This window comes from Osmerus mordax, chromosome 12 (assembly GCF_038355195.1).
Source record: "Osmerus mordax isolate fOsmMor3 chromosome 12, fOsmMor3.pri, whole genome shotgun sequence".
Taxonomy (NCBI): Eukaryota; Metazoa; Chordata; class Actinopteri; order Osmeriformes; family Osmeridae; genus Osmerus; species Osmerus mordax.
The window spans coordinates 1,987,966-2,014,806 of NC_090061.1; the positions used below are offsets into that span (position 1 = coordinate 1,987,966).

At 44.4% G+C, this 26,841-nt stretch overlaps 1 protein-coding gene across 1 annotated transcript; it reads left to right on the plus strand.

Annotated features, from left to right (window-relative positions):
• Window positions 1–1,280: 1,280 nt before the first annotated feature.
• Window positions 1,281–19,464, plus strand: glrbb (glycine receptor, beta b). The gene is made up of 10 exons (XM_067247793.1): window positions 1,281–1,310; window positions 3,777–3,918; window positions 5,607–5,713; window positions 6,784–6,851; window positions 10,178–10,404; window positions 13,066–13,148; window positions 14,033–14,173; window positions 15,130–15,282; window positions 16,824–17,113; window positions 19,168–19,464. Exons 2-10 carry the CDS (start codon window positions 3,797–3,799, stop codon window positions 19,462–19,464), a joined length of 1,488 nt encoding a protein of 495 aa, XP_067103894.1. The 5' UTR covers window positions 1,281–1,310; window positions 3,777–3,796.
• Window positions 19,465–26,841: the final 7,377 nt, after the last annotated feature.

A 26,841-nucleotide genomic window follows, 5' to 3' on the forward strand; every position in this document is an offset into this window, starting at 1 on the left:
TGATGTGTCGCCAGATGTTGGACAATGTCTGGGAAAGACAAAAGCTGACTGTCCAATGGGGCTTAGCCTTGATTATGACATCAGAACGTATTAATCATTATTTATCTGGTGCAGATTATTGTGCATACATAGATCAAATATGTACAGTACATATTATTTACACATTCGTATTTTAATATCTAATAAAGTATATGTGTGAAAATAATGCTATTTTGATTGGACTGAAACTCTACACAGTGAGATACTACAGTGAAAATGCAAAACTATATGGTTTGAAGATCTGGAATAAAAACAACAATTGGACCACGTCTATTTTCTTGTAGTAGTGAGACAAAACAATTCTCAAGCAATTCATCTTGGGTAGACACACACAAGAATGAGCCATACACCAAACAGCTAGTTTGTCTCTGATATCTGACCTTGCTGGTGAGCGAGTGGATTGCTAGAAAATGTTGGAAGTCAGCTTTGATTCTGCTAGGCCATAGTACAATGTGGAGTAAGTCAGGATCTCTCTCTCTCAGCCCATAACTTAACAGCCCATGGTCAGGGGGTTAGGTAAGGTGATTAAAACCTGCCTGCATAAACGGAAGTTTCATTTCATCAGTTGGTCGTACATGCCAACGGTCCTGCACACGTTGAAGGTTTGAATTTGCATTCACTTCAATACGACTACAGTACGTACTCACACTCGGGGTTACGACACAACTCAGTTTTATTACCCAGTGAGTGTGCTTAACATCCCACTCAAATCTATTCGTCAAGAGAAGAGAAAGTATTATAGCGATTTAACTGCTTACATTGAAGTGACGCTTAATATTTTACAGATAACGGTCTGCTAGATGTTTTGCATACGCACTGTCATAAATTGCAAGGAGATTGTACCAGCTAGCACTTACTTACAAATGCTTACGTAATGGTTGTACTGTCGTCGGAGAATGGACAAGCCGTCCGTGGTGATGATGCTGGGCATGTAGGCTTGTCAGCCTCTAAACATCTTGCTACTGCGCATGTTGCATGACAGGTGCATACGCTAGCCTCCATCTTGGGTTTCCCGAACATAGGCTAAACGTACAGCAGCGCCATACACTAAATCAAAATAAAAAAAATAAAAAAACAAAACAGCGGGAAACCAAAATAAGAAAATATTGGCAGTCTGCCTAAATGTAGGTATTGAATTCAAATGTCATTTTCATTTATGAATGCCCGGGAGAAGAGGAGATCATGAAAAACAAGGACCAAGACGCGTCATGAAGGCTCACTGAAGACCACTTGCAGAGTCAGCGTTAGGAACAAGAAAATAAAAATAACTGGTAAGTGTAATACATTTCTTATAACATATCAAAAGCCTTGGCAACCGGCTTTGGTCTACATGTGCGTTAGACTGACATATGTGCTATGTTCGCTGTATGTTTTCGCTTCGCATGTAAATGGCATTACCCCCGCATCTTCATATAACCTCCGGCGTCATGGTGGGCTGTGTTGCTCTGTTGCTCTCTCCATCTTCTGGTCGCAATGCTCACGATTTGGGGCGAGTGTTGACGTCTGCTCCAATATTTGCCTGGTCGCAACCGGTCTTGGCGTGGAAGTGCAGCCAGCCACAGGTTGCGACTGTTGTTAATTGATGTCAAAGCAATTTGATTTGTATTCGAGGTTTTACAGGATACACTGCTTTTCAGCAATTGACCTTGTGGAAATGCAGGTGAAAGTACATTGCTCATAAGGAAACATCCATAAATTCTCCAGTAACTAGAAGGGTCATAAAAGTGTTTATGGTGTTTGGCCACGGGTGATAAGACCTAAACATGCCTGTGTGTGTAGGATGTCTGTGCGATTGTTTACTGCCCTGTGTCTGTGGTTTTAAATCTAATAACTCAGATCAAGCAGAACCTGAATCTGTTAAAGTTGTGATGACTGGAAAGGGTTGCCTATTGAGTGGATACTCTGTCTACCCATAAGAAGTCCATGTCTACTGTATCATAATACAACTTTAAGTGGGCAGACCATTGCCATTGCCAAACCATAAGTTTTTTTTATTTTATTAAATATTACATCTAGCCAATGTTATGTTAGGGATACTTTAATGATGAGCAACACACCCACCTCTTTAAGATGATACAGCTCACAGTGCATTAGATGAGCAAGCGTGAGAGACTGGTTGTTTTTTTTCTCAAGGCTCGCCTACAGGAAGTCTAATCATCACATGCCAACAGTAACACAACAGAAACACTATACTGATGCAAACACGCCCACTTGATTTACTGTAATAATGAAGGACAGAGAGGAGGAGATGGGAATGATAATCTTAAACTCCAGTCCTCAGAGATAGAGAAGACAGGAAGGAGAGAGGACAGTGAGAGGAAAAGAGGAGAGAGGGAAGAGAAAACAGTGTGAGGAGGACTGATGAACTAGGGATATGAGCTGGTGGTCATCTGTGTGACAGTGACTCAGAGCTTTCTCAGGTTAGGGGAATTCTAAGTAAAATAAGAAGTGGTGGAACTTCATCAGATCATCTGGCACCCCTCCAGCTGTGCCTCCGTGTCTGTGTTTGTGACGTGTGTGCCGTGTTGTGTGTGTGTGCCGTGTTGTGTGTGTGCCGTGTTGTGTGTGTCTGTGTGTGTGTGCCGTGTTGTGACGGCCCCGCAAAAATGATGTCTCAACTGCTCGTCGCAACTCTGTGTCTGTGTGTGTACGGTAGAGTGCGAGTACCTTTTGGAGGGAAACCCCCAGCATTTGGGCTAAGTTCGGTCGCTGAATGAATGAAATGACGTAGCCGAGCTTGATGTTGGCTCTGTGTTTTCTACGCTGAAATGAACCTGGCAGAAGTGTGGCGTGATTTCGCCAGCAAGGACGATAATCGATGTGAAGGAGAGAAGCTGACGGGGGATTACTAGGGTGCCGTGCCAGAGAACTGGAGTGTGTGTGCTCCACGATGAACTGCAGGAGTTTAGAGGATCTGGAGTGTGTCTGCTCCTCAATAAACTGCAGGAGTTTAGAGGAGCTGGAGTGTTTCTGCTCCACGATGAACTGCAGGAGTTTAGAGCATCTGGGTCGCTGCACCAGCTCATACACGGCACGCAAAGACAACATGTGTATGTAGGGAAGCAGGTCCTGTTTGTGGCAGCATACATGCATCACAGTCAGCCTGTGATAAACGACCCTGGTCACACAGCGTGGGAAGGAGCTCTGGGTGTGTTTATAGCGGTATAGAAAGGCGTTTAATCCAGAAAATACCTATAAATGGGTCTATTCCATCACTTGTCTGGTGTACATGGTGGGTTTCAGGAAGTTGATGGCTCTCCCTATGCGGGACAGACGTAGGCCTGGATATAGAGGGTGTGATTACGTTCAAGACTTATGGACTTAAGTGTAGAAACCAAACCCATTGGCTACTGTACACTTATATAAAAACAATTAAGACCGGAACAGTCGTTCTTGAATTAATGTAAATGATCAGGCTGCATTCCTTATGTGCCCACCCCTCCAAAAACATGGTGTACACACAGTATTCTCATCAACTGTGTGTAATAATGCTACAGGGTGCATAGTTATTGCGCTTTTTAATTATAACGGCAAACAAGTTTTGTATTACTCTCATAAAAATATTATTTAGTTAATGGTTGGAAGTATTGCTTCGTAGTTAATAGCTTTGTCTGTTTGCGGAAAGGAGCCATGTTGTTCATCGAATGTGGAAAAGCAACAATTTCCGTTTGTTCCTGAGCGGGAGGTGAGCAAGACTGATCCCACAACCTTTGATTCGTCCTCCTTCCTTTTCTCAGGCGTACGGCGAAGCGTCAAGATGAAGGAGATGAAGCTGACCGCCTTTCTTCTCCTCCTCTTGGTTTGGATGGAGGGAGGATCCACCAAGGAGAAAGGAACTAAGAAAGGGAAGAAGAAAGGAAGGCAGGTCGACTGTCCCTCGTAAGTATGAGAGCCAGCACATTTACATTTAAGGCCATTGCACACTGAGTCCGAAATTCGTATCCGAAATGTTTGCACGTTAAAAACTAAATACTACCTCACGTTATGTCAATCGCACTTACACACTGCCTCTGAAACTTTCGTCCGTCCAAAAAAAATTCGGATCGGGATCGATTTTCTGCGTTTTCAACATTTTGATAGTTTTTTTTTAAATTCAGAGCCACCGAATTTTGAGGCTGACGATTGCGAAAAAACGCATACGAAAATTTCTGACTCAGTGTGTAAGGGCCTTAAGTCATTAAGCAGACGCTCTTATCCAGAGCGACTTACAGTAAGTACAGGGACATTTCCCCCAAGGACACAACGTAATTTCGCACGGCCAGGAATCGAACCGGCAACCTTCTGCTTAATAACCCGATTCCCTAACCGCTCAGCCGTCTGACCCCCGCTCAGCACCTTCTCATCCAGAGGTGCGTCTTGTAGTTCCCAGTGTCTTGTGTGTAGACAGATGAGAGAGTTTGCATATGATTTCCCCATCTCTGAGAAACTCATCCAACCACTGACAGATGTGAAGTGCATTAGATTGGGACTGGACAGCTGGCCAAAAGAATAAAAGCTAAGAAAAAAAAGGATTTGTCATTTCTATCCCAGATTTAACACGAAAGCCTCATTTGTCATGCAGTGTTGGATGTCGTAATACACTAATACCAAAAATGGGAATATATTATTGGCAACGTAGAGTTGTTTTGGTAAAGAGGAAAAGCCTTTTATTTAGGTACAGTATAAACCATTTAAACTGTGTGTCTGACTGTATGTCATTGTGGATCAGTTTGGAACAGCTTGTCTAAATTGTCTGCAGAAAGTCTAGCTGGGTGGGGCTTTCGAGAAAGAATATGTGGCACACTTTGATCAGAGGAACCGCAAATGTACACAGTCAAAATCCCTGCCTGGACCCTTCTACTCATCCTCTGAGCACGATCAGGTTTACATAATGAGATATAAAGTGCTCTGGGAGTTAAATTCCCTGGCAGAGCAGTTACCACCCACATGGATGCAGTTTCCTGCCCTCTATGCCAGGTCCCACTCTTTCTCCTGTATCTCTCTTTCTCTCCCCCCTCTCTCCCCCCTCTCTCTGTCTGTTTCCCTCCCTCTCTCTCACCATCCCTCCCTTTCTCTCTGTCTCTCTCACCATCACTTCGTCTTTCACTCTCTTTGTCTCTCTGTATACATCTCCTCCCTCTCTCTCTGGCCATCTCTCCCCTCAGGTTATCATTCCTTCAGAAAATCAGGAAACCGCAGTGTTCCCTGTGCTGTGTGACATGGGAGCGGTCAGAGTGTTTTTAGAGTGCCCTCACACAGTATGCTGGGAACATTTGCTTTTTGCTGTTTGAACACCTTCTAGCAGAACCTATAACAGTATTCCTCTCCCGGAAAGGTTGTGAGACCCTGACAGGGTGGTCCACTTCTAAAGTTAATTCAATCACCTGTTCAGTATACAGAGTTTAAGTGGAGTTAAAGTAAGGCTGTGCAGTTCTCTGGTGAGAATGTGACCTGCTGCTGTGTGGTGTGGGCTGCTGTATAACCTCCTCCTCCTCCCCCTCCCCTCCCCTCTCCTCCTCCTCCCCTCTCCTCCTCCTCCCCCTCCCCTCCCCTCCCCTCCCCTCTCCTCCTCCCCTCCTCCCCTGCAGAGAGCTGTCAGCTGAGGACCTTGCACGGGTTCCTGAAAATTCAACCAGCAACATCTTGAACAGGTTACTGATCACCTACGATCCCAGAATCAGGCCCAACTTCAAAGGTGAGCAGCTTCTCTCTTTCTCTCTCCCTCCCCCTCTCCCTCTCTGCTTACTGTACTAATTTAATCCAACCTTCCATCATTTCTTCCCCCACTATCTATTTCAGTGTGTGGGTTCTACACACTGTTCAGTTGGGTAAGTTACCTGAAAGGCTCAAATGTTTTCAGACAATTTGTTCTAGTTCATATATAACCATTTCAAAGTTTTCGATTAAAGGCTTACCACTGCCTTTGGGTGATTTACATGGAATCCGCCATAATGCAAGGCCTGTGTTCTGACCCCAAACATTCTAAATCACATCTTAAACATGAGATCATGACAGTTTCAACTCAGATCAAGAGTCCATCATGCTGAATCGCATGCGCCCTTAGAACTCGCGTGCATCGTTTACTGTACAGACCCTAGCAGGTATCTACAGTATCCTCTCTTTCGGTGCGTCACGTAGAACACACAGAACATTCTGAGAATGTTTCCCTGTTGCCAGGTGTCGTAACACATTCCGCACTCCCATTCGAAGCGTTTCCATGGAGACCTGATGATCTTAACAGTCTGTGGTGGTCTTGGGGTCCATCTTCACACGCTGGCACCAAGCTTGATACGGCTCTCTGGGGTTTTGCGCTGTACGGCTGCCTGCTATTCTCCCCTCTGCAGACTCACATCTGGTCTTCATATCGAGGCTAGATGAAAGCTCTTGACTTCCATTAACTTCAAAGTTGTAATCTCCCAAATTTGATTTGAAGCTGTTCCTTCTGCAACTGCACGCCTGGGCCATTAAATCACAACCTGCTTTTGTGGCTGCGTTTGAAAGTAACACCACCAGTGGTCCTGTAATATCTTTATTCTGGCTCGATCAGAACACACAGAATTCCTGTGTGTTTTGGCGTATTTTATGATAATCACAAGATGTAAATGTTCTCCGTTAAGGTGAATATGGAGATCTTGATATGGTGTGTGTAGGTTTGCAGATTTACTGAAATAGACATTATTATGTGTATCATAGCTCCTGTAGGACCTACGGTACAGTATGTGCTAACTGCCAGTTTCTGATTATGTTTTTCTGTTTGGTTTCCAGGCATTCCTGTTGAAGACAAAGTGAACATTTTCATCAACAGCTTTGGGTCGATCCAGGAAACCACCATGGTGAGACACCCATGATCAGATTGTCTAATAAATAACAATACCTTTTATTTGTAATGCGCCTTTCTTGCCTCAAAGCACTAGAACCACCATCAAGGTGCTTTTACAACCATCTTCACCCTAGCTCTGTCTTGCATCCGCATTAGTTAAGGGAAAACATTATCAGGAATATTATATTTCGGGGCAATATTTTCCCTACAGATTTGAGGGAATGTATTGTAGGATTTACATTTACATCGAACTGGCAACCTTCAGATTACTAGCCCGCTTCCCTAACCGCTCAGCCACCTGACTCCCTATTGCCCTAGGTATTGCAGAATGCACAAGATATGCACAAGATGCACAAGATAATTTTAGCGGTGGAGTTTTATGGAGACTAGAGGTTTCATGGCTCATTTATCTGATGTCTTAATTGCTGCTAGAAGTGCTTTTCCATTGCTAATGAATAGATTAAACTCAAGGACACGCTGATTTGACCCTGGATCACTTAAGAGACAATGAGTACGCTGTTGAAATGTTTTATAAGAAACTTTCTCATTCTTTTTCTATCATTTGAGGATGCAACGAGCGTTGTGTTAACTGTCTAGCCCTTGTTATGAATTGAAAGCCTTTGGGATTAATTTTCCAATAAACGTTGTCTCCCCTGAATTTTGAACAGCCTTTCTGACTACAGTGATTCATAAATACTAGGAAAAGCCTGTCTGAGAGCATGTAAATAGTTTTTTAAATGCCTGGATATAATTTGACATATTTACATTTGCATACAGCATTAACTCTATACTATACTGATCATTCCAAAAGAATGAACTACATACTATTTAAATAATGAAGCATATATTGCATAACTGTCTCCAGCCTGTGGTTTGAACCTGTCTGCATCACCAACTGTCTCTGGAGGAAGGGATCTCTCATGTAATATCTCCTCCCAGCTTTCTAACATTTTCTCTTTTAGAGTATTTTCTAATAGTTTTCCTTGTCTTCTTTGAGGGTTTAGGTTGGTTATAGGAGCTGATCTGTGGGCATCTGAGAAGCCCTCTGTAAAATTCCTTGTCTAAAGTGCTACGCAAATACAATTTGATTAAGATGTTTGTAGGTAAGATGCTTCCTGACGAAACTGGCAGTTGTCTCAGTACCCTTAAGCAGGTGTTGTAGTGAAAATTCAGCTGAAATTTCCAGTTCTTGTGTCTGTCAGATATTTAAGGGTAGTGACAGATCTTTATGGGTAGTGACATCTACACAGATGCCTTGAATCCTGTATCCTGGAAAGCCGATCGTTTTCTGCTGAAGATATTTCTCTTGGCCGAAGATCAGTGCTGTGTGTCTGCAGAGCCTTAGCACTTAACGCTGGCTAGATGGGAATTTCACACCTGGAACGATTGAGATGATATATGTCACACACAGAATGGCAGCAACAGTGCAAACCAAGATAAAAACCCTTCTTCCTGTCTGCTGTGAGCGAAACAGATATGGAAACAAAGGAGAGAGAGGACTGTACAGAGATGGAGAAAGACGGTTAGAGAAGAGAGCGAGGTGTTAAACAGCTGGAAACTCATCCTTCTTTACTAATTTCATCCTTTCCTTTCACTTCTGCTGTCCTGGAGAGAGGAGTGTGTTTCAGTGACAAAGAGTCCAAATGAGTTAGGAAGTGAGGCCGACAGAGACAGCTGGTCATCTCCCTCTCGATGTATCACTCTCCAGGGCTTCTGATCTCAGGAAATTCTTGCTGGTCATTTACACCTCGCCTAAATGCTTGTCGTTGCTGTGCGTCGACTGCAGTTAACACATCCATTTTCCCTTTATGAGTGCATTCTCCCTGAGAGGATGACTAATTTGATGATGCAGGGTGCAATAAACCCCAGAATGATTTATAGCGTCTCTCCAGTAGAGTTTTTCCTCTTTGATTACTCTCGGTGGATTTACATTTAGTCATTTAGCAGACGCTCTTATTCAGAGCGACTTACAGTAAGTACAGGGACATTCCCACGAGGCAAGTAGGGTGAAGTGCCTTGCCCAAGGACACAACGTCAGCTGGCATGACCGGGAATCGAACTGGCAACCTACGGATTACTAGCCCGATTCCCTCACCGCTCAGCCACCTGACTCCCTTAACTCCCTGAACTCCCTGAACACATCCCTTGGATGTGTTCAGTTTGCTCTGCATTTGCCGTGCCACAAATAGACCACAGTTCGATTCACTAAAACAATGTGGGGAATTGTGATTAACAAAATAGCTTCTTTTTTTTTAGGATAAAATACAAAGTAGTATCTTGTAAATGTCGGAAGGGTCGACATAGCATTATGTCAGCAACATCCATGTTTTATGAAATAAGATTTCCTCATGAAGCATTGATGTTCTATGTAATGATATTACATTTCTTTTCACTGAAAGTTTTTTTCACAACGGGCATACGTTCACATACACACAGCTGGTATTTTGGTAGATGTGGTATTTGACGTGTAATCCATCTTCAAGTTTCGCCCTAATAGTCCCTCCCTACACCTGTTTCCCCATTTTGATAAATATATATACCTTCAGTGGAGACATAACACATCATGCCAGCTGTCAGTCTGTGAGTGATATGTTCTCACCAGCAGAACCAAACAAAGCCCATCTAATACGCCTCTAACGAGCTTTTAGCCGGATCATTTGTCCCTGTGTTGATAACCTTTGACCCTGCTGGCCCTCCAACCCCTTCCCATGTGTCCACTGTGTTGATTGCTCCGAACACAAACAACAGCGGCTTTCTGCAGCTGTGGAATGGCATCTTGATTGGATTTTGACGAAGCTTCAATGTTGAAACAGCTTTGAGAAGCAGCTTGCTGCTTTCATGATGGAAAGTATGATCTGGGATCTACGTTGTCTGGAAAGAGGCCAGCTTGTTGGCTGAAAGGACTTTGTGTATAAAGGCGACTTTGAATCATGATGGTACATAGGAGACTACAGAAATAACATTAAACCTCAGGGAGTCAGTTGAGTCAGATGGCTGTGCGGTTAGAGAGTCAGGTTATTAATCAGAAGGTTGTTGGTTCGATTCCCGGCCGTGCAAAATGACGTTGTGTCCTTGGGCAAGGCACTTCACCCTACTTGCCTCGGGGAGAATGTCCCTGTACTTACTGTAAGTCGCTCTGGATAAGAGTGTCTGCTAAATGACTAAATGTAAATGTCTAAATGTAAACCTCACCATAATATTTGCCTGTGTGCATTTGACCTCAGATATGCCTACATTATGTATTATATACTGTATGTCACCATGACAACGTTTCATAACAACAGCATAGATCTAGGTTGATGCCCAGTGGTGTCTTGATATTTTGTGTCCATCAAACAGGATTACAGGGTGAACATCTTCCTGCGTCAGCGATGGAACGACCCCAGGCTCAGACTTCCTCAGGACTTCAAGTCTGAATCGCTCACCGTCGATCCCAAGATGTTTAAATGCCTCTGGAAGCCAGATCTGTTCTTCGCCAACGAGAAAAGTGCGAACTTCCACGAAGTCACCCAGGAGAACATTCTGCTGTTCATCTTCCGTAATGGAGATGTTCTGATCAGCATGAGGTAAGAGAACACATCCGAACACATCCACCCCACAGGTAGGAATGGATGTGTGTATTGTGACTTTATTCGACCAACATGTGAATTCCATACATACATTGACTGTGAGCTGTGCAAACTAACTGGCACCTTCCAGAAGATTGTTTAGTCTTACAGAAATACATTTCCTTCTATTTTTGTGAACAGCGAACTAACTGCAATGCTTTGATGTATGTAAAGTTATGACAAATACGACTTAGTTTAGTGCTTAACATAATTATGAGGGCTAATGGAAATCACTACACTTCATCAAAACTAAAAGCTGTTTTACAGTTTGATTTAGTGGCACTCTCGTGTACTGTTTTTCATCTTCTAATTTTTACTGGCTTCCAGAAATACTTCCACAGAAATGACTATACACAGAAATTACATTATTGTCTCAATGCAAAAATCGCATACATCTCAATTTTTCCAATTTCCATTTGTAAGCGCAGTGATTGAGTGAGCTTGCTAGGACCATAGGGAGAGCGTTCTAAAACCTCTTCTCAAAAGCTGCTTGGCAGGCTTAGTAGTCGAGATTTAGCAATATGATCCAGTACATCTATTGACTTAAGCATTTATCAAACTGATCTGAAAATACCGTGTTTACAACATCCATAACTTAAGTCCGTGAACATAAGCATGTATACAAGGATGACAAGGCAAAATTGCGCACATAGCCTAACGCTAATTTGGAGATTACAGAAATGAGTCACCAGCTAATTCACGCCTCCTGACCTAGTAGCGTCACAAAATATGTGAGCGTTCGAAAGTGGGCGCCACAGGGCAAATCATGTGACAACATGCGAATATTCGAATATTATACGATAGACAAAAAATACGCTATAAACGATTTAGTATGGCTTCAGAATGTACCAATAGAAGGCTATCACATTATCATGGTTGTAGCATTGCTTCGAGCGTAATTCTAGGTAACTTAGCCCGGCAGCTAACGATAGCTAGCTATCTTTTTGGAAAAAATAACTTACGCTGTGGGGACCGTTGTTGGAAATATTTGGAACTCACTCTTTCACGGGTTAGGGTTAGGTGGAGAGAGAGAGAGAGAGAGAGAGAGGGAGAGAGAGAGAGGGACAGACAGAGAGAGAGAGAGAGAGAGAGAGAGAGAGAGAGAGAGAGAGGAGAGAGAGAGAGAGAGAGAGAGAGAGACACAGAGAGAGAGAGAGAGAGAGAGAGAGAGAGAGAGAGAGAGAGAGAGAGAGAGGAGAGAGAGAGAGAGAGAGGAGAGAGGAGAGAGAGAGAGAGAGGTTCTCGTTGGTGTCAAACCTCTTGGGGAATCAAACATGTCAATCAAGCAGGAGTCAGGTGGCTGAGCGGTGAGGGAGTCAGGTGGCTGAGCGGTGAGGGAGTCAGGTGGCTGAGCGGGTGAGGGAGTCAGGTGCTGAGCGGTGAGGGAGTCAGGTGGCTGAGCGGTGAGGGAGTCAGGTGGCTGAGCGGTGAGGGAGTCAGGTGGCTGAGCGGTGAGGGAGTCAGGTGGCTGAGCGGTTAGGGAGTCAGGTGGCTGAGCGGTTGAGGAGTCAGGTGGCTGAGCGGTGAGGGAGTCAGGTGGCTGAGCGGTGAGGGGAGTCAGGTGGCTGAGCGGTGAGGGAGTCAGGTGGCTGAGCGGTGAGGGAGTCAGGTGGCTGAGCGGTTAGGGAGTCAGGTGGCTGAGCGGTGAGGGAGTCAGGTGGCTGAGCGGTGAGGGAGTCAGGTGGCTGAGCGGTGAGGGAGTCAGGTGGCTGAGCGGTGAGGGAGTCAGGTGGCTGAGCGGTGAGGGAGTCAGGTGGCTGAGCGGTGAGGGAGTCGGGCTAGTAATCCGAAGGTTGCCAGTTCGATTCCCGGTCCTGCAACTGACGTTGTGTCCTTGGCAAGACACTTCACCCTACTTTCCTCTCGGGGGGAATGTCCCTGTACTTACTGTAAGTCGCTCTGGATAAGAGCGTCTGCTAAATGGACTAAATGTAAAATGTAATGTAAATGTAAGCATGTCAGCCACTCCTTCAGAAGATGGCTAGTTTGAGCTTCTTACTCACAGGAACTTGCTTTGAAGCTTGTTCCGTCCCGTATGTGACGCAACGTCTGTTTTTCTGTGTTAAAGTCTTGAGTCTTTCCTCCTGTTTATGTGTTCTTTGGTTCACTTCATAGGAGGCAGTGTGAGCTACTGTTCACCTATCAGTGCATCTGCACTTGTCACAGGCAGCTAAAATAAAAGCTTTCATGTGCAAATGAAAGAGGATGGAAATAAATATGCAACTCTGCTCATGCACAATGAAGGAAGCACATTAAGAATTCATGCCAAGAGCACAGAAGCGGCTGTTTTTTTTTGTGTAAAAGGGGACTATCTTTTCAATCATTCAGTGTCTTTTGTATTCTGACAGGATGAAATACGGACAATAATTCTGCTGAATCATTTCAGCGTTTCATTTGATGATATTTTAAAATATATGCTTGTAAGAGCACCATTAACTACTAGATTTTCACATGCAGCAACCTCACACAACATTACAAATCTACAATCCTAACCCTTTTGTTGAAGTTTACAATATCTTAACAGCTCAAAGGGCTAGTCTACAAGTTATAGCCTGCAAATTGAGTAATTTATGATGCAAAATTGAATATGGTGGTGTAATGACTTTTGTTTGTCTCCAGGTTGTCAGTTACTCTATCGTGCCCCCTGGACCTCGCTCTGTTTCCAATGGACACCCAGCGCTGTAAAATGCAGCTGGAGAGCTGTGAGTAATCTCCAGAGCCTAAACTAAGGATGACACATCCTCCACATTATCATATCGCTGTAAAGTCAAGTGAGATATATATTTATGTAAATGTGTATGATCTATTTTCAGTTATTTCCAGTTTGGTTTGCCTCAAAAGGTTTTCTTCAAGCTGTTAAGGAACTAACGTTTTCTGAGGGTGTCTGGGAGGAAGAATCTATCTGCATATTTGTCGGTCTGCGAAGGCAGACAAGAATATGAGCATGAGTCCTGGTGTAGCATCTTATTTATGGAGAAAGTTGATGCAAAGTAAAGCAGGCATGCAAACTCCTCACGTTTAGGTGAGACTCACCTTTTTAAAACCAAAATGGGTCAGATCCGATGACAACATTTATTTTTTTTGGGGGGGGGGGGGGGGGGGGGGGGGGGTCGTGGCCTTGGCCAACACAACACAACATTTTACCCGTCTTTACAACTGGCTCTGGAACCAATCGTCACTCCTAATACCTAAACCTCACAGCCAATCAGGGACAGGGTGGGGAGAGGTTTTCTACATTGATCTAGCCTCTTCATGTTGCTCTCAAAGTGCACTAGATTGATAGTTTAACTTTTTTTTTTTTTTTTTTTTTTTTTTAAGAAATGTTCTTCCGGGGTAGCATGCCCCCGGACCCCCCTAGAGGGTCTGGGGTTTGCCGTATCGTTCTCACCTTTTTTACCCCTAAACTTTTTGCAGGCCTGGTAAAGAGGTGTGACCCAAAACCCTAAATATATCAGTATGCCCCCAAAACATCCTGATGTTTTCACGTGTTTGACATACATCATGACGTGTGCATGTGTGTGTATGATGCATGTGTGTATAATGTATGTGTATGGGGTGTGGTGTGTGTGTGTGTGTGTGCCTGCAGTTGGCTACACCACAGATGACCTGCGGTTCATGTGGGAGACTGGAGACCCAGTCCAGATGGAGGAGATCGCCCTGCCTCAGTTTGATATCAAACAGGAGGACATCGAATACGGGAACTGCACCAAGTTCTATGAAGGAACAGGTATGCTCCTCAATGTCTTCCAACTATGCATGAGAGACAAGGTGCCATCTATAAGTGCATTTGTGCAGTACAGTATCAGCCTGTATTTTCATGCAGTTGTTGGGCATGAATACAGTGCTTTAGCTTAAGGTCATTACAGTATGTCTATCTTAATGCAATAGGAGTACTTACTTCTTGAAATCTGATTGCATTCTTATAACAATCACCTTGAAATCAGAGACATTTTGGGCCATTGGATTCAGTGGCTTGATAAAGATTTTCCAAAAGAATGATTCTCATGAGTTTGGCTGACAATGTACGGTACAGTGCCTTTCATCAGGTCATTAATTATTCCCAGTGAATAGGAATGTTGACATCTCTCAAAACACTTAGAAAAGGAAGGTTCCTCATTAGGATTTCAACGCAGGAATTCAAAAACCTTTTTAGCACAGGGGAAAATTGTTTTTGTATGTTGTTAAATGTACGCTTGTTTCGTTGGTAAGAAAACATTCTCACCCTCAAGTATTTGAACGTGATAAAACTACACTAAGGTGCTTTAGAAACAGACCTGATGCACAAATGTTTCTCCAATATTTGGGGAAAAAAGGTTAATATATATATTTTTTTTTAAAAGTTCAAATAAACTAGAAACTGTTAGTGTAGTGTTGTGAGTGGAAAATAAAGTACCACATTTTTGGGGGGGAAAGGTTACACACATAGGGTGATACAGTTCATCAAAGGAGTGCTTAGGAGAGGGAATCACAAGGTTGAAGACCTGAGATCTAAGATACCACGGTAACACATAAAGGCTTTTAAAAAGTGTTCGGAAAAAGTGAGGGGTGCCTGGCCCTGCCTGCTCTGCTTCTAGCTAAGAACATGGAGACCTAGTTGATAGTGGAGAGATAGTTAGGATAGTGGAGACGGCAATGAATAAACCTAATACGTATTTGTGTTTGTTCTCGTGTGTTGTGCTCCAGGTTATTACACGTGCGTGGAGGTGATCTTCACCCTCAGGCGCCAGGTGGGTTTCTACATGATGGGCGTGTACGCGCCCACCCTCCTCATCGTGGTCCTGTCCTGGCTCTCCTTCTGGATCAATCCCGATGCCAGCGCCGCCCGGGTTCCTCTGGGTACCTCCACCACACTCACCATACACTAAACACCACCTGGCATTAAAATGTCAGCATTTCCTGTTAACAGTTGACTGCATGATCGTGTTGTCTAAGACGTCGAAATCTGAGCTAATGTCCAGTGATTGTTGTTCTCACCCTAGTCTCTGTCACCATAAAGCTGTGGTTCTCAATCCTGGTCCTCGTGTTCCCCTGATGTTCTGGATGTTTCCCTGCTCCAACACACCTGATTCAAATGAATGAGTTGTTATCAGGCTTCAGTCATTTGAATCATGTGTGTTGGAGCAGGGAAACATGTACAACATGCAGTACAGGAGGCATGAATTGAAAGGCCAGGATTGAAAACCACCGCCAATGAGATAGCTCCTAAGACCTCCTCCCCACCGGTGGAAGACGTATTGTCCCCCTCAGGTCATGTTGTCAGTTGGGAGAACATCTTGTGGGTTTTCCTCGCCCCTGTGAACGCAGAGAATCTCATGATTGTGGCTTGAAGCAGACCAGCCATTGTTGTTCCCCTCACTTCCTCCCACCTCCCTCTTCCTGTCTCCCCTCCAGTCGTTCATCATCACTTCCATCCCATCCCTCCATCTCCTGTGGAGGGCGACCTCATGACACCCCAGTAAATGGGATCATCGCAGGTCAGTCATTCTCACAGTGTGTGCTCATTGGAGTTCGTTGCACGGATGTTTGTGTGTGTGTGTGTGTGTGTGTAGCATGTGTTTGTCTGTTTGTGTTGTTGGTGTTATTCTTATTGTCAGGTTTGTTTTGAGCCTGACATATTGCGAGGCTCGGTGTATGTCAGTGCTTGTGGAGATCAGAGGCTAACTCTTGTTTTGTCCCCACTGGAAAAATTGTTGTTGATGGGCAACGTTGTATCAGCTATCAGCTCCCCAAACAGAAACAACACCTTCTTTGTGGTTTATAAAACAGGTCAGGGCTGGGTAATCATCTTTACAGCACATTCAGAGTCTTTTATATAACGGCCTAGATTAATTGTTTGTTCCCGGAAAAAACTGTGAAAGCAGTCTATTATCGGACCACAGGTGAACTCACATTAGCACTACAACGGGAAAGGTAAAACAGGATTCATGGAGTTTGTAATTAGTCTTTTGTTTTAAGTCCTGCAGCAGTGATTGTGATGATTTCTATCATAATTTATCTGTTCAACAACCCCATTTATGTAATTCTTCGACAGCTATATAATAGTTACAATGTTCTAAACAGCGAGTGAGTTACATATTGGAACAAGCAGGTATTGTACTGTACACCGTCTTGGGCTGAGGCAAACAAACATTCGGAAATTGTATTGTATTGAAGATCATTGTAGTTTTCAGCTGTCCAGCTTAGCTACCACCAGCATAAATCAATTAGGTTTAATAATTAAAACTTTAAGCTAAACTTCGAGGCACATAAAGTACTGTAGATGTCAGATGACGTCTACCCCGAAGGGATGCAGAGATCCTCCTCACAGCAGCTGCTCAGGTCCAGCCTCCCTCCCTGACCTTGCCCTGACAAGGTTGTCTGGCTCTCTGCTCATCCAGGGATCCTGTCTGTGCTCTCGCTCTCCTCCGAGTGCACCTCACTGGCCTCCGAGCTGCCCAAGGTGTCCTACGTGAAGGCCATCGACATCTGGCTGATCGCCTGCCTGCTGTTCGGCTTCGCCTCCCTGGTGGAGTATGCTGTGGTGCAGGTGATGCTCAACAGCCCCAAGCGCATCGCGGCCGAGAAGGCCAAGATGGCGTCCAAGGAGAAGGCGGAGGGGAAGACGCCCGGCAAGAACAACACCGTCAACGGAACCGGAGGGACGCCCATGCACGTCAGCACGCTGCAGGTGTGTGTGTGTGTGTGCACGTCAGCACGCTGCAGGTGTGCGTGTGTGCGTGTGTGTGTGTGTGTGTGTGTGTGTGCGCGCGCGCGTGTGTGTGTGATTTTAGACATCTCGTCCTCACACTTAACTGAATGACAAATGGTTCATCTTGCTCAGATCCATTGACATGATTTGAGTTCTGAAAGTAGATGCAATCTAAATGCAAAATAGGGAGATCCAATCATTAATAATTGGTATCATCTCCTGCACCACCTCCTGACCACGATAAAGATTGACACTCAGATCAATCAGGTTACAAAACGGCTTAAATGTCTTTCAATTGTAAACTTGATGGACATTAATTTACAGTGGATGTTAGTTAAGACTGGAGTGGCTTTCGAGAATATTACATTTGTCCTTAGATAGCAAATATGTTTTCATGTCAAAACAAATCAAACTAATTGAGCTTTAATGACCTTAATGACTTTAGTGCAACTGCGCAATTCGATCTTAATATGCTCTTTAGACCTTGAGGAGGGGATTGGAAAAGCTCCACGATATATAGTAATTGTTAGACTCCATTGTTGTATAGTATATCTGCAGCATTATATGAGAGCAATGCAACAGATCAGTAGAGTAGATTGTGATGACAAGGCACATGCACTAATTATTAGCCATCTGGTCCACAGGCCATTAAATTTAATCATTTAAATTCCTGACACCCAGCAATTCATTTATGTCCACTATTGGTTTTGGTCGAGTAACTTTGCAACCACACTGCCCTTTTTCTTTCTTTCTTTTGTCCAATTCAGATGAAATTCTGCGTGTGCCTGTCACATATGTGAGCAACATCAGGGATATGTAATAGTTAGGTAAATCAAATTATTTCATGAAGTTAAAGATACATAACTAATAAAAATGCTTCCTTAAAATAAGTTCATTAGCCAAACCCAAACACTTGTGTCATACAAAACAAACACTTTAAAAGCCTTTTCTCCAGGCCTAAGAATGCCTCACACTGATCCTAGATATGCTCATGGAAGTGAAAAATATGTGTCACAACGGTTTATCGTAGATCCTGTCAAAAATATCCCCGGTTGATGTGGAGAATATTCCTACAGGAATTCTTTCCATGTGGTCTGCCAGTCCAGCATCAGTCAAACGTCCTTCACTGGTGAGATCAAATGCTGGAGAAATGAACCTGCCGCACGTCAAGACTCAGATGTTTGAAGCGTGACGCCGTCTGGAAAGCAAACCCACTGAGCCACAATGGCTTCACACGCGAGGCATGTAGCGTGGAGCCACTGAGGGCTCAACTCTCAAACCACACGGTCTTGAAAGGTTCGCTGAAACATCCTCATTAATCACGAGTTGCCTTCGTCTTGTTGAGACAGGCGTCTCTGGAAAGTGGAGGTTGGGGGAGATTTTAGAAGGGTTGGAGGTAAAGGAACAAAGTCACACGCATTTTTTTGTAATGTTTTTTTTGCTTCCATAGTTCCTTTGATGATGAGCCCAGGTCTTTTTCTTTCCCAGTTATGGGGGCTAGGTGATTTGGGATGGCGTTTTGAGGTCCTCAAACTTTTTTAATGGCTTCTTTTATGAACGTGAGTCACAGAGGATGACAGGAACAGAAAAGGACGTTGGTCCCGTTTTCCTTCTCGCATCTTTACAAGCACCTCTGAGGCATCGCTCGAACCTCCCAGCTCTGTGTCTGATGTGCTCGCCATCTGCAGGGAGGGAAAGATTAAATGGATGGGAAACTAGTGCCAGCTCTCCTGTTGCATCTGTCGCTGAGATGTATGACTGCAGTAAAGTGCCAGGAGGAGTCCCAGACTGGACATCTAGGAGGGATCCGATCCAGAGAGGTACAGCAGTAACACCACGCTGTTCCTGGGGTCGAATCCCTGATGTGTCACGTTATGCCTTCAATAAGAAGGGTACCTAGCAACGGCGAGTGTTTGTCCAGGATGTCAAGGCTTTCCTGGGGTTGGTAGGGAGAGTAGCTGAGAGGAAGAGGTTCTGGTCAACGTCGTTCACCTACCCTCCTCTTCGTCCTCTTCCTCCTCTTCCTCCTCCAGGTGGCGGAGACGAGGTGCAAGAAAGTCTGCACCTCCAAGTCGGACCTCCGCACCAACGACTTCAGTATTGTGGGCTCCTTGCCCCGGGACTTCGAGCTCTCTAACTTTGACTGCTACGGGAAGCCCATCGACCTGTCCGGCGCGCTGGGGAGGTTGCAAGGGAAGCACAACAAGAAGCCGCCTCCTTCGAAGCCCGTCATCCCCTCGGCTGCCAAGCGGGTGGACCTCTACGCCCGCGCCCTCTTCCCCTTCACCTTCCTCTTCTTCAACGTCATCTATTGGTCCGTGTACTTGTGATAATCTTGGCTGGACCTGATGTTCCCTCCAGGATCACAATGACTCGTATTGAGAGACTTGTTGCTCTTGTTGGTTAGTTGTAACAGTTTCAAATTCTTGTACTCGCTGTGAAATATTTTACTGTTGATTGTTTTTTCTACAGGTACACTCTTGCACTCTTGTGGGGAGTTTCATGTTGTTTAATTGTAACTTGTTTAACTGCATGCTCTTATGGTTCTTCCCTTTGGCACTTATTTGGTTTTCCACAATGTATGCTTCATGTTTTGGCTGCTCGCAATGTTTGGGCTATCTCGTTGTTATGATCAGTCACCTATGCTCTTTTGTAAAGCTCTCTCTTGGAAGTCGCTTTGGATAAAAGCGTCTGCTAAATGAATAAATGTAAATGTAATCTTGTGTTTCGGTCAATGACCCCCACCCCCTTCCATGCTTTACTTAGTGATTTAGTTGTACTCATGATATATTGGGACTTGAAATAGTGATGAAGCATCACAGGAGTGATTCCTGTGATGAAGGGTGTAGAAATGAATCCACAAAAATTAAATGAATCAAAAGAAATCACGAGAGAGAAAACTCACGTTCTCTTTAAGAGGTGAGAGTTTGGGTTCCGGTTGAATTCCGGCCCAAAGTGTAACATTGTAAAATCTTTGCATGTTGAAAAATGGTATACAGTAAAAACAGTATATAAATATAAACATATATAGATATGATTATAAATATGTTCTATTGTAACTATAAGAGTTTGTTACTCTTGGTATTTTCTGTATGGGATTCTAGTGGATAATGTGACACCGTATAGCACCGTATTCTAGTTCAGATGGTCGAATGACACTGCCACTCCATCTATTGTAACTTTTTACCATCTTTCACTTCCTGTTCCACTTCCATCATCATGTGTAAATGGGCCACAAGCTGACCATGTATATGTGAAGTTTACAAACAATTAAACAATCAAATTGCTGGCATAGAAATGAGTTTGTGCCGTTTATTGTCGTCTCACTGTGTGTGGCCTCTGATAGCCCTCGTGTCACTAAACCTGAAACAGATATATATTTAAAGAGAGGGAGTCAGTTGGCTGAGCGGTGAGGGAGTCGGGCTAGGAATCTGAAGGTTGCCAGTTCGATTCCCGGTCATGCCAACTGACGTTGTGTCCTTGGGCAAGGCACTTCACCCTACTTGCCTCGGGGGAATGTCCCTGTACTTACTGTAAGTCGCTCTGGATAAGAGCGTCTGCTAAATGACAAAATGTAAAATGTAAATGTAAAGACGTTTCTCTCTTTTTAGATTCAACAAAACACCCTGCACAAGATGTGCACATTTCCTCACCCCATTTAGCTGCATCACCGCTAATTTATGTCCATAAATACAATTCTGCGGGAAATAACTATGACTGAACTCGTAATTGGAAAAATATCCAGTGTGTCCACCATTGCTGGTGCGTCATTGGCTGATGAACGTGGAACCTGGGCTGGAAGCACACAGATGTTCCCTTCCAGGTGCTCTGACCCTTGGCTAATCCCTTCAAACCGCTGCGTAATTATTAATGGAAAATATGTTGGGATATTGACCTCTGAGTAGCATTGCAAGACTCCTCATATGAAATCCACCATGACTTTAACGAACCGAGATAGATCATCTTGTGACAAGCACATGTGCAAATATGCAACAGTGATGCAGAGGGAACTGCAGAGGTTTCGATTACGTGCAAATAAAATAATATAAAAATGACTTGAATATCATTCAGGTTATGTTAATTTTGGCTACTGAATTTTTATAGGTTAGACAGCATGCTTTAAATATGTGCCCACTGATCAAGCCAATAAGAGACAAGGCCACTGCCACTGCAGCTGTCATGGTAACAGACATTATGGTGAAGATTTGTCAAATGCTCATTGAGGACAACCAGCTTTGAGTTTCTTAGACGAGCCTTGAATCTGAATGTAGACATCCACAAATACCGACACCACACAGAAATATCGCTAAAACCAGAGAGTAATATCCATTTGCCGAATCTCTGGGTGTTTTCTTCAATGTCATTTCGACGAACATGCAGAGTACCACTGTGCTCTGCAGCGCCCTCTAGAGGCATGTCTGTGTATTGAAATCACAATGGCTTAGAAAGGTAAATTAATTCACAATGATCAAGTTTGTTCTTCTTGTCTCATTTAAGATTCAGCACTGGATTTTTTGTTGTAAAATGTAGTATACAATACAATGTTGTTTTATGAAAGACAATGTAAAGGATGGATAGGGCCCATAAATTTACATTTAGTTATTTAGCAGACGCTATTATCCAGAGCGACTTACAGTAAGTACAAGGACATTCCCCCGAGGCAAGTAGGATGAAGTGCCTTGCCCAAAGACAAAACGTCATTTCGCACGGCAGGGGATCGAACCGGCATCCTTCTGATGAATAGCCCGATTCCCTCACCACTCAGCCACCTGACTCCACATAAATGCCTCTGGAACTTTCATTCTGGTCGCTGATTCTGCCTCTCTTCCTCTTGGGGCTTCCCTTCCACTCCTCTGCACCCTGCTGGTACGACCGCTCTGTAACCTATATCACACAGACGGCCTTCTAATCCAAACTGACCTCTTCCCGGGCTGAACAGCCAGATCACTGGGCGACCAACCTGACAGCGGGTCAGCTAAACGAGATGTTCTTACGTCTGATATTGTCACAGGCCCCCTGCTCACACGCCTAATCCAGAGCCCTGACAGCACAGAGGACCACAGAAGAAGTTGTCTTCATCAGTGGGTGTTGAGGATTTACGCACTGCCTGTTTCCTGGAGAGAGAAACAGGAAGTTGCGTGAGCCAAAGACTTGGATGTGGGGTGACTGATGGGGGGCGGGGGGGGGGCGTGGAGGAAGTGAGGTGGGTGTGATTTCCTGTCAGTGAACTGGGTCGTGGACGGCTCAGCTCTGTGGCTGAGCCAGGCAGGCCGAGCAAATCGTCAAAGCGGCCGTGACTCTCCAGTTTGCCATCGTTCGTTAGTTCAACTTGAACTTGTGAAAACAGAACGGCAGAAGAAGAGGAGGACGGAGGACAGAGAGAGAAAAAGAAGTTGGAGAGAGAGGGGGGGTTGGAGAGAGAGAGAGGGAGGGAGGGGGGGTTGGAGAGAGAGAGAGGGAGGGGGGGTTGGAGAGAGAGAGGGGGAGGGTGTTGGAGAGAGAGAGGGGGGGTTGGAGAGAGAGGGGGGGGGTTGGAGAGAGAAAGGAAGGGGGGGTTGGAGAGAGAGGGGGAGGGTGTTGGAGAGAGGGGGGGTTGGAGAGAGAGGGGGGGGGGGTTGGAGAGAGAGAGGGGGGGGTTGGAGAGAGAGAGGGGGGCTTGGAGAGAGGGGGGGTTGGAGAGAGAGGGGGGGGGGTTGGAGAGAAAGAGAGGGGGGGTTGGAGAGAGAGAGAGAGGGGGGGGTTGGAGAGAGAGAGAGGGGGGGGTTGGAGAGAAAGAGAGTGGGGGGGTTGGAGAGAGAGAGGGGGGTTTGGAGAGAAAGAGAGAGGGAGGGGGGGTTGGAGAGAGAGAGAGGGAGGGGGGGTTGGAGAGAGAGAGGGTGAGGGTGTTGGAGAGAGAGAGAGAGAGAGGGGGGGTTGGAGAGAGAGAGGGGGGGTTGGAGAGAGAGAGGGGGGGGGGTTGGAGAGAGAGAGAGAGGGGGGGGTTGGAGAGAAAGAGAGGGGGGGGTTGGAGAGAGAGGGGGGGGGTTGGAGAGAGAGAGAGGGGGGGGTAGGAGAGAAAGAGAGGAGGGGTGGAGAGAGAGGGGGGGGGGGGTTGGAGAGAGAGAATGAAGGGAGGGGAGAAATGAGAAAGACGGCACGGAAGAGGAATTGACTGATATGGATACACAAAAGTTTTTTCAAGACGAGGCAGTTTGTCTCAAAGCATCCAAAATACAGAGCAGTCTGGCTGAGGAGATGGCAAGATGGAAAGATAGATAGAAGCGAAGGGCCTACCCAGACAGCTGCAGACACTATCACGCACGTAGGCAATTAATAAACAGTGTTAACCTTCTCCAACCTCCACACGCTACTCCCAGTTACCTCCCTAACTGTCTCAGGGTTCCTTTCCCCTAAACGTTCCTGCCACCCTATTCTGCCCTCTTCCACCGAGACAAATAAACATACATTTGTGAGATTGGAGTAGATGTGTTGAATGTTAGCTTTCATAATGTGGTCAACGTTGATGTTAGCCGTCAGAGGATTGTTGTTGTGTCACCCAGCTATGTTCAGTGCAGACATTATGTATTTACATTTAGTCATTTAGCAGACGGTCTAATCCAGAGCGATTTACAGTAAGTACAGGGACATTCCCCCCCCCCCCGAGGCAAGTAGGGTGAATTGCCTTGCCCAAGGACACAACGTCATTTTTTCACGGCTGGGAATCAAACCGGCAACCATGTATGAGGAGGTCATGCGAAACCACCTCTCCAGACAAACTTAACTCTTATTGATGATTGTCTTTCACCAATCAGTTTCATTGAGTGAGTATGACTAGCCAATCCCTGCATCTCTCCCATCCTTGCTGCTGATCCATGATAGGTTGGCTTGTGGGAATTGCTCTGTTTGTACTACATGCTCAGCCTAGCAAGTTCTTTCGGTTCATGTAGTTGTGTATTCATGTCACATCACTGTTGTGTGCTTAACTCAGCACGGGTCACATGACCCAAAGGTTCATAAGGAAGCATCGTTGTGTTTACCCAATTTTACCCAATACAAAAACAAATAAAAATCATTTTCTTTGTCTTCGGACAAGAAACTTCCCAGTTGTGGCGTCACTTGTCGGTTTTCCTGAAACTTTCACATCGCCTGTAGAAGTTCTCCCATTAAATAGGTGTCTGTTACAGAGTATAAACTAGTGTTACTCAGTGTTTCTGAAAGAGGCCAGTGGACTGTAAACACACTCATGCTACTTCGCGGTTCTTGTAACATTGATTGCGCAACCTTTTAATAGACCAACTGAATATATTGTTAACCTGCACTGTAAAACCCCAAATTCTCATTCAGAATACTTCATAATGTATACAATAATTGATTCACTAAGTATATTGTATTATTATGTAAGAGATTAGATTACTTAAATAGTTTTATGTAATCAGTATCCACAAATGTTTCAAGTAAACACTTTTGGGGGGTTTACAGTGAGAAGTAATAAAATAGTCTAAACTACTTAACGGTCATTCAACATCCACATCAAAACAGTGGTCTCCTGAGTCTATGAGCCCAGTACATTAGTTACTCCACAGGATATTGACTATCCCATTACACAGAACTGCAAGATACCTCCTTTCAGTGGACAACTGACCATGCATTACCTTGCATGTTTACTCAACAGTGACAAAACCTCCATCCTTTATCCTCTGACTCGTCCTGATTATGAAGGTCCCTGGTTAACCCCAGCATCAGACAGTTTTTGTCTCCACAAACCAATTTTGAAGGCCACCTACAGACGAGTTTCAAAGCTACAAATCAAAAGAACAGAAGAAAAGTCACTACACAGATACGCTTTAGATTTCCCTACGGAGGTTTGCTGCGCTGGGGAGTATAGCGCATCTAACTTTCTGTCTCCCGCTCACCAATCAGAGAGATGCATCTGCCAGTTGTTGCTCCAAACAGACACGGATGAGAGCCCGGCAATTAGAGCAGAAATATATGAATATTCATGAAGTATGTCAACATCAAAGTTGCGGTGTGTTATCCAGTAAGGGTCCTCCTTGGCAGTGAAGTTAATGTCTGTGTTTGGAGCATGTTTGTTTTTGCTTTTCCTGATGTTCGCGTAGCGTAGGCAGGAGCTATCTTAACCCTTCCAAACTTTAAGCTATAAACTGCATCTAGTAAAATAAACATAATATACAAAGTTGTTAGAGATGTGCTCTGTGCAGTGGTTGTGTTGCTTGATAAGATTGTGTAATTTGTCCAATGTAGTAAATGACTGAAGTTGATGAAAGGTCAATGATTTACTTGATATTTACGTGATAGTAACATTTGAGAAACATGACAGAGTAACTGAAGATTTCATGTTTATGTAAAAAGAAAACATTTCTGACATTTAAGTTTCCTGTTTTAGTAAAAACAGACACTGGAATATAAACAAAGGACAACCGTATTCATGTCCCCGATTTAACAATGTTTTGTTAATACATTTACACTTTAATTTACACTTAATCACATTATAGCATCATCTCCACTCTTCACAGCATTAACCAAAACAATCTCTTCTTTAGGATTGCGGAAATAATTCAAAGGCAGCAGTGCATGGAATGCGCGGAACTAATCAAATATGAGCGCCACTTAACCCTTTCAACACCAGGGTGCATGCAAGCAAACGTCAACCAATCCTCCCATCAACACCAAGGCTTGTGAACCGCTGTCCATGGTCCTGAACGGCAGCTTCCATCAGCCTTTACTGACTGCATCTCAGGCTCCCTCCAGACTCTCATCCCATTACATTTTTACCACTCTAACATCTTCCAACCGTGTATTGATTAATATGTATATGTCTCGGGAGGCTGAGATATGGCCTGTAGATCATGAAATGGGCGACAGGAACGCCATTTCTTTTTATTGACTTCCCGGAGAGTTCTGTCGTCCTTGGCCCTCTTTAAAACGGCAGTAACCGTCACTGCCTTGCTTGAGACTATTAATATGCATGAAAACGTGGAGAACCAGCCATCGATCAACGGTAAAGAGTACAGTAATTTGGTTTATCTCACTGAAATGGGAGGAGGATCCCATCGATGGTACACAAAATACTTCCTTCAGAAAGGTGTACGGGTTAAGTCCACTTTTGTGGTACAAAGTACAATAACTTGTTTTTTAACCAATTGTGATTGAGTTGATTTTATTTGATGTGTGGTATAGGATCTGAGTGAATTTATGGTATTTCGCTGTAGGTAAAAGAAACAAAAACACATTCAATGCCATCTGCAGCATGTCAGGCGTAACCGTTGACACACATGACCTATTTTTACAGGTGTGAAAATCACGTAGAACCCATTGACAGCATGCTTTATCATTCAATATATTGCGAGATATACGTTGCCAGAGCTTGTTCATGAAGGCCAGTTCATTTCGTTAATTGTTATTTCCTTTGGGATCACAAGGGGGTTATGAACCCATGCTGCTAATTCATTGTAAAACGAGATGACGATGAGAGATGGTGATGATGGAATTTCGGTGCCATGAAACAGGTTTAAAAGGTTAGGTTCTCCCCACATGTCATCAAATTTTCTGATAAACTATGTACTTGTTTGTTTATGAGCCATATACATCGTGAGTCAATGAAGTGGAACGCGCCGCTCGGCTTACTTCGTATGTTTACGCTTCTCATTAACATTCTCCGTTTGTCGGTGATGCTGAAACGATCTGAAAGCCAGCTGGATCTCCAGCGC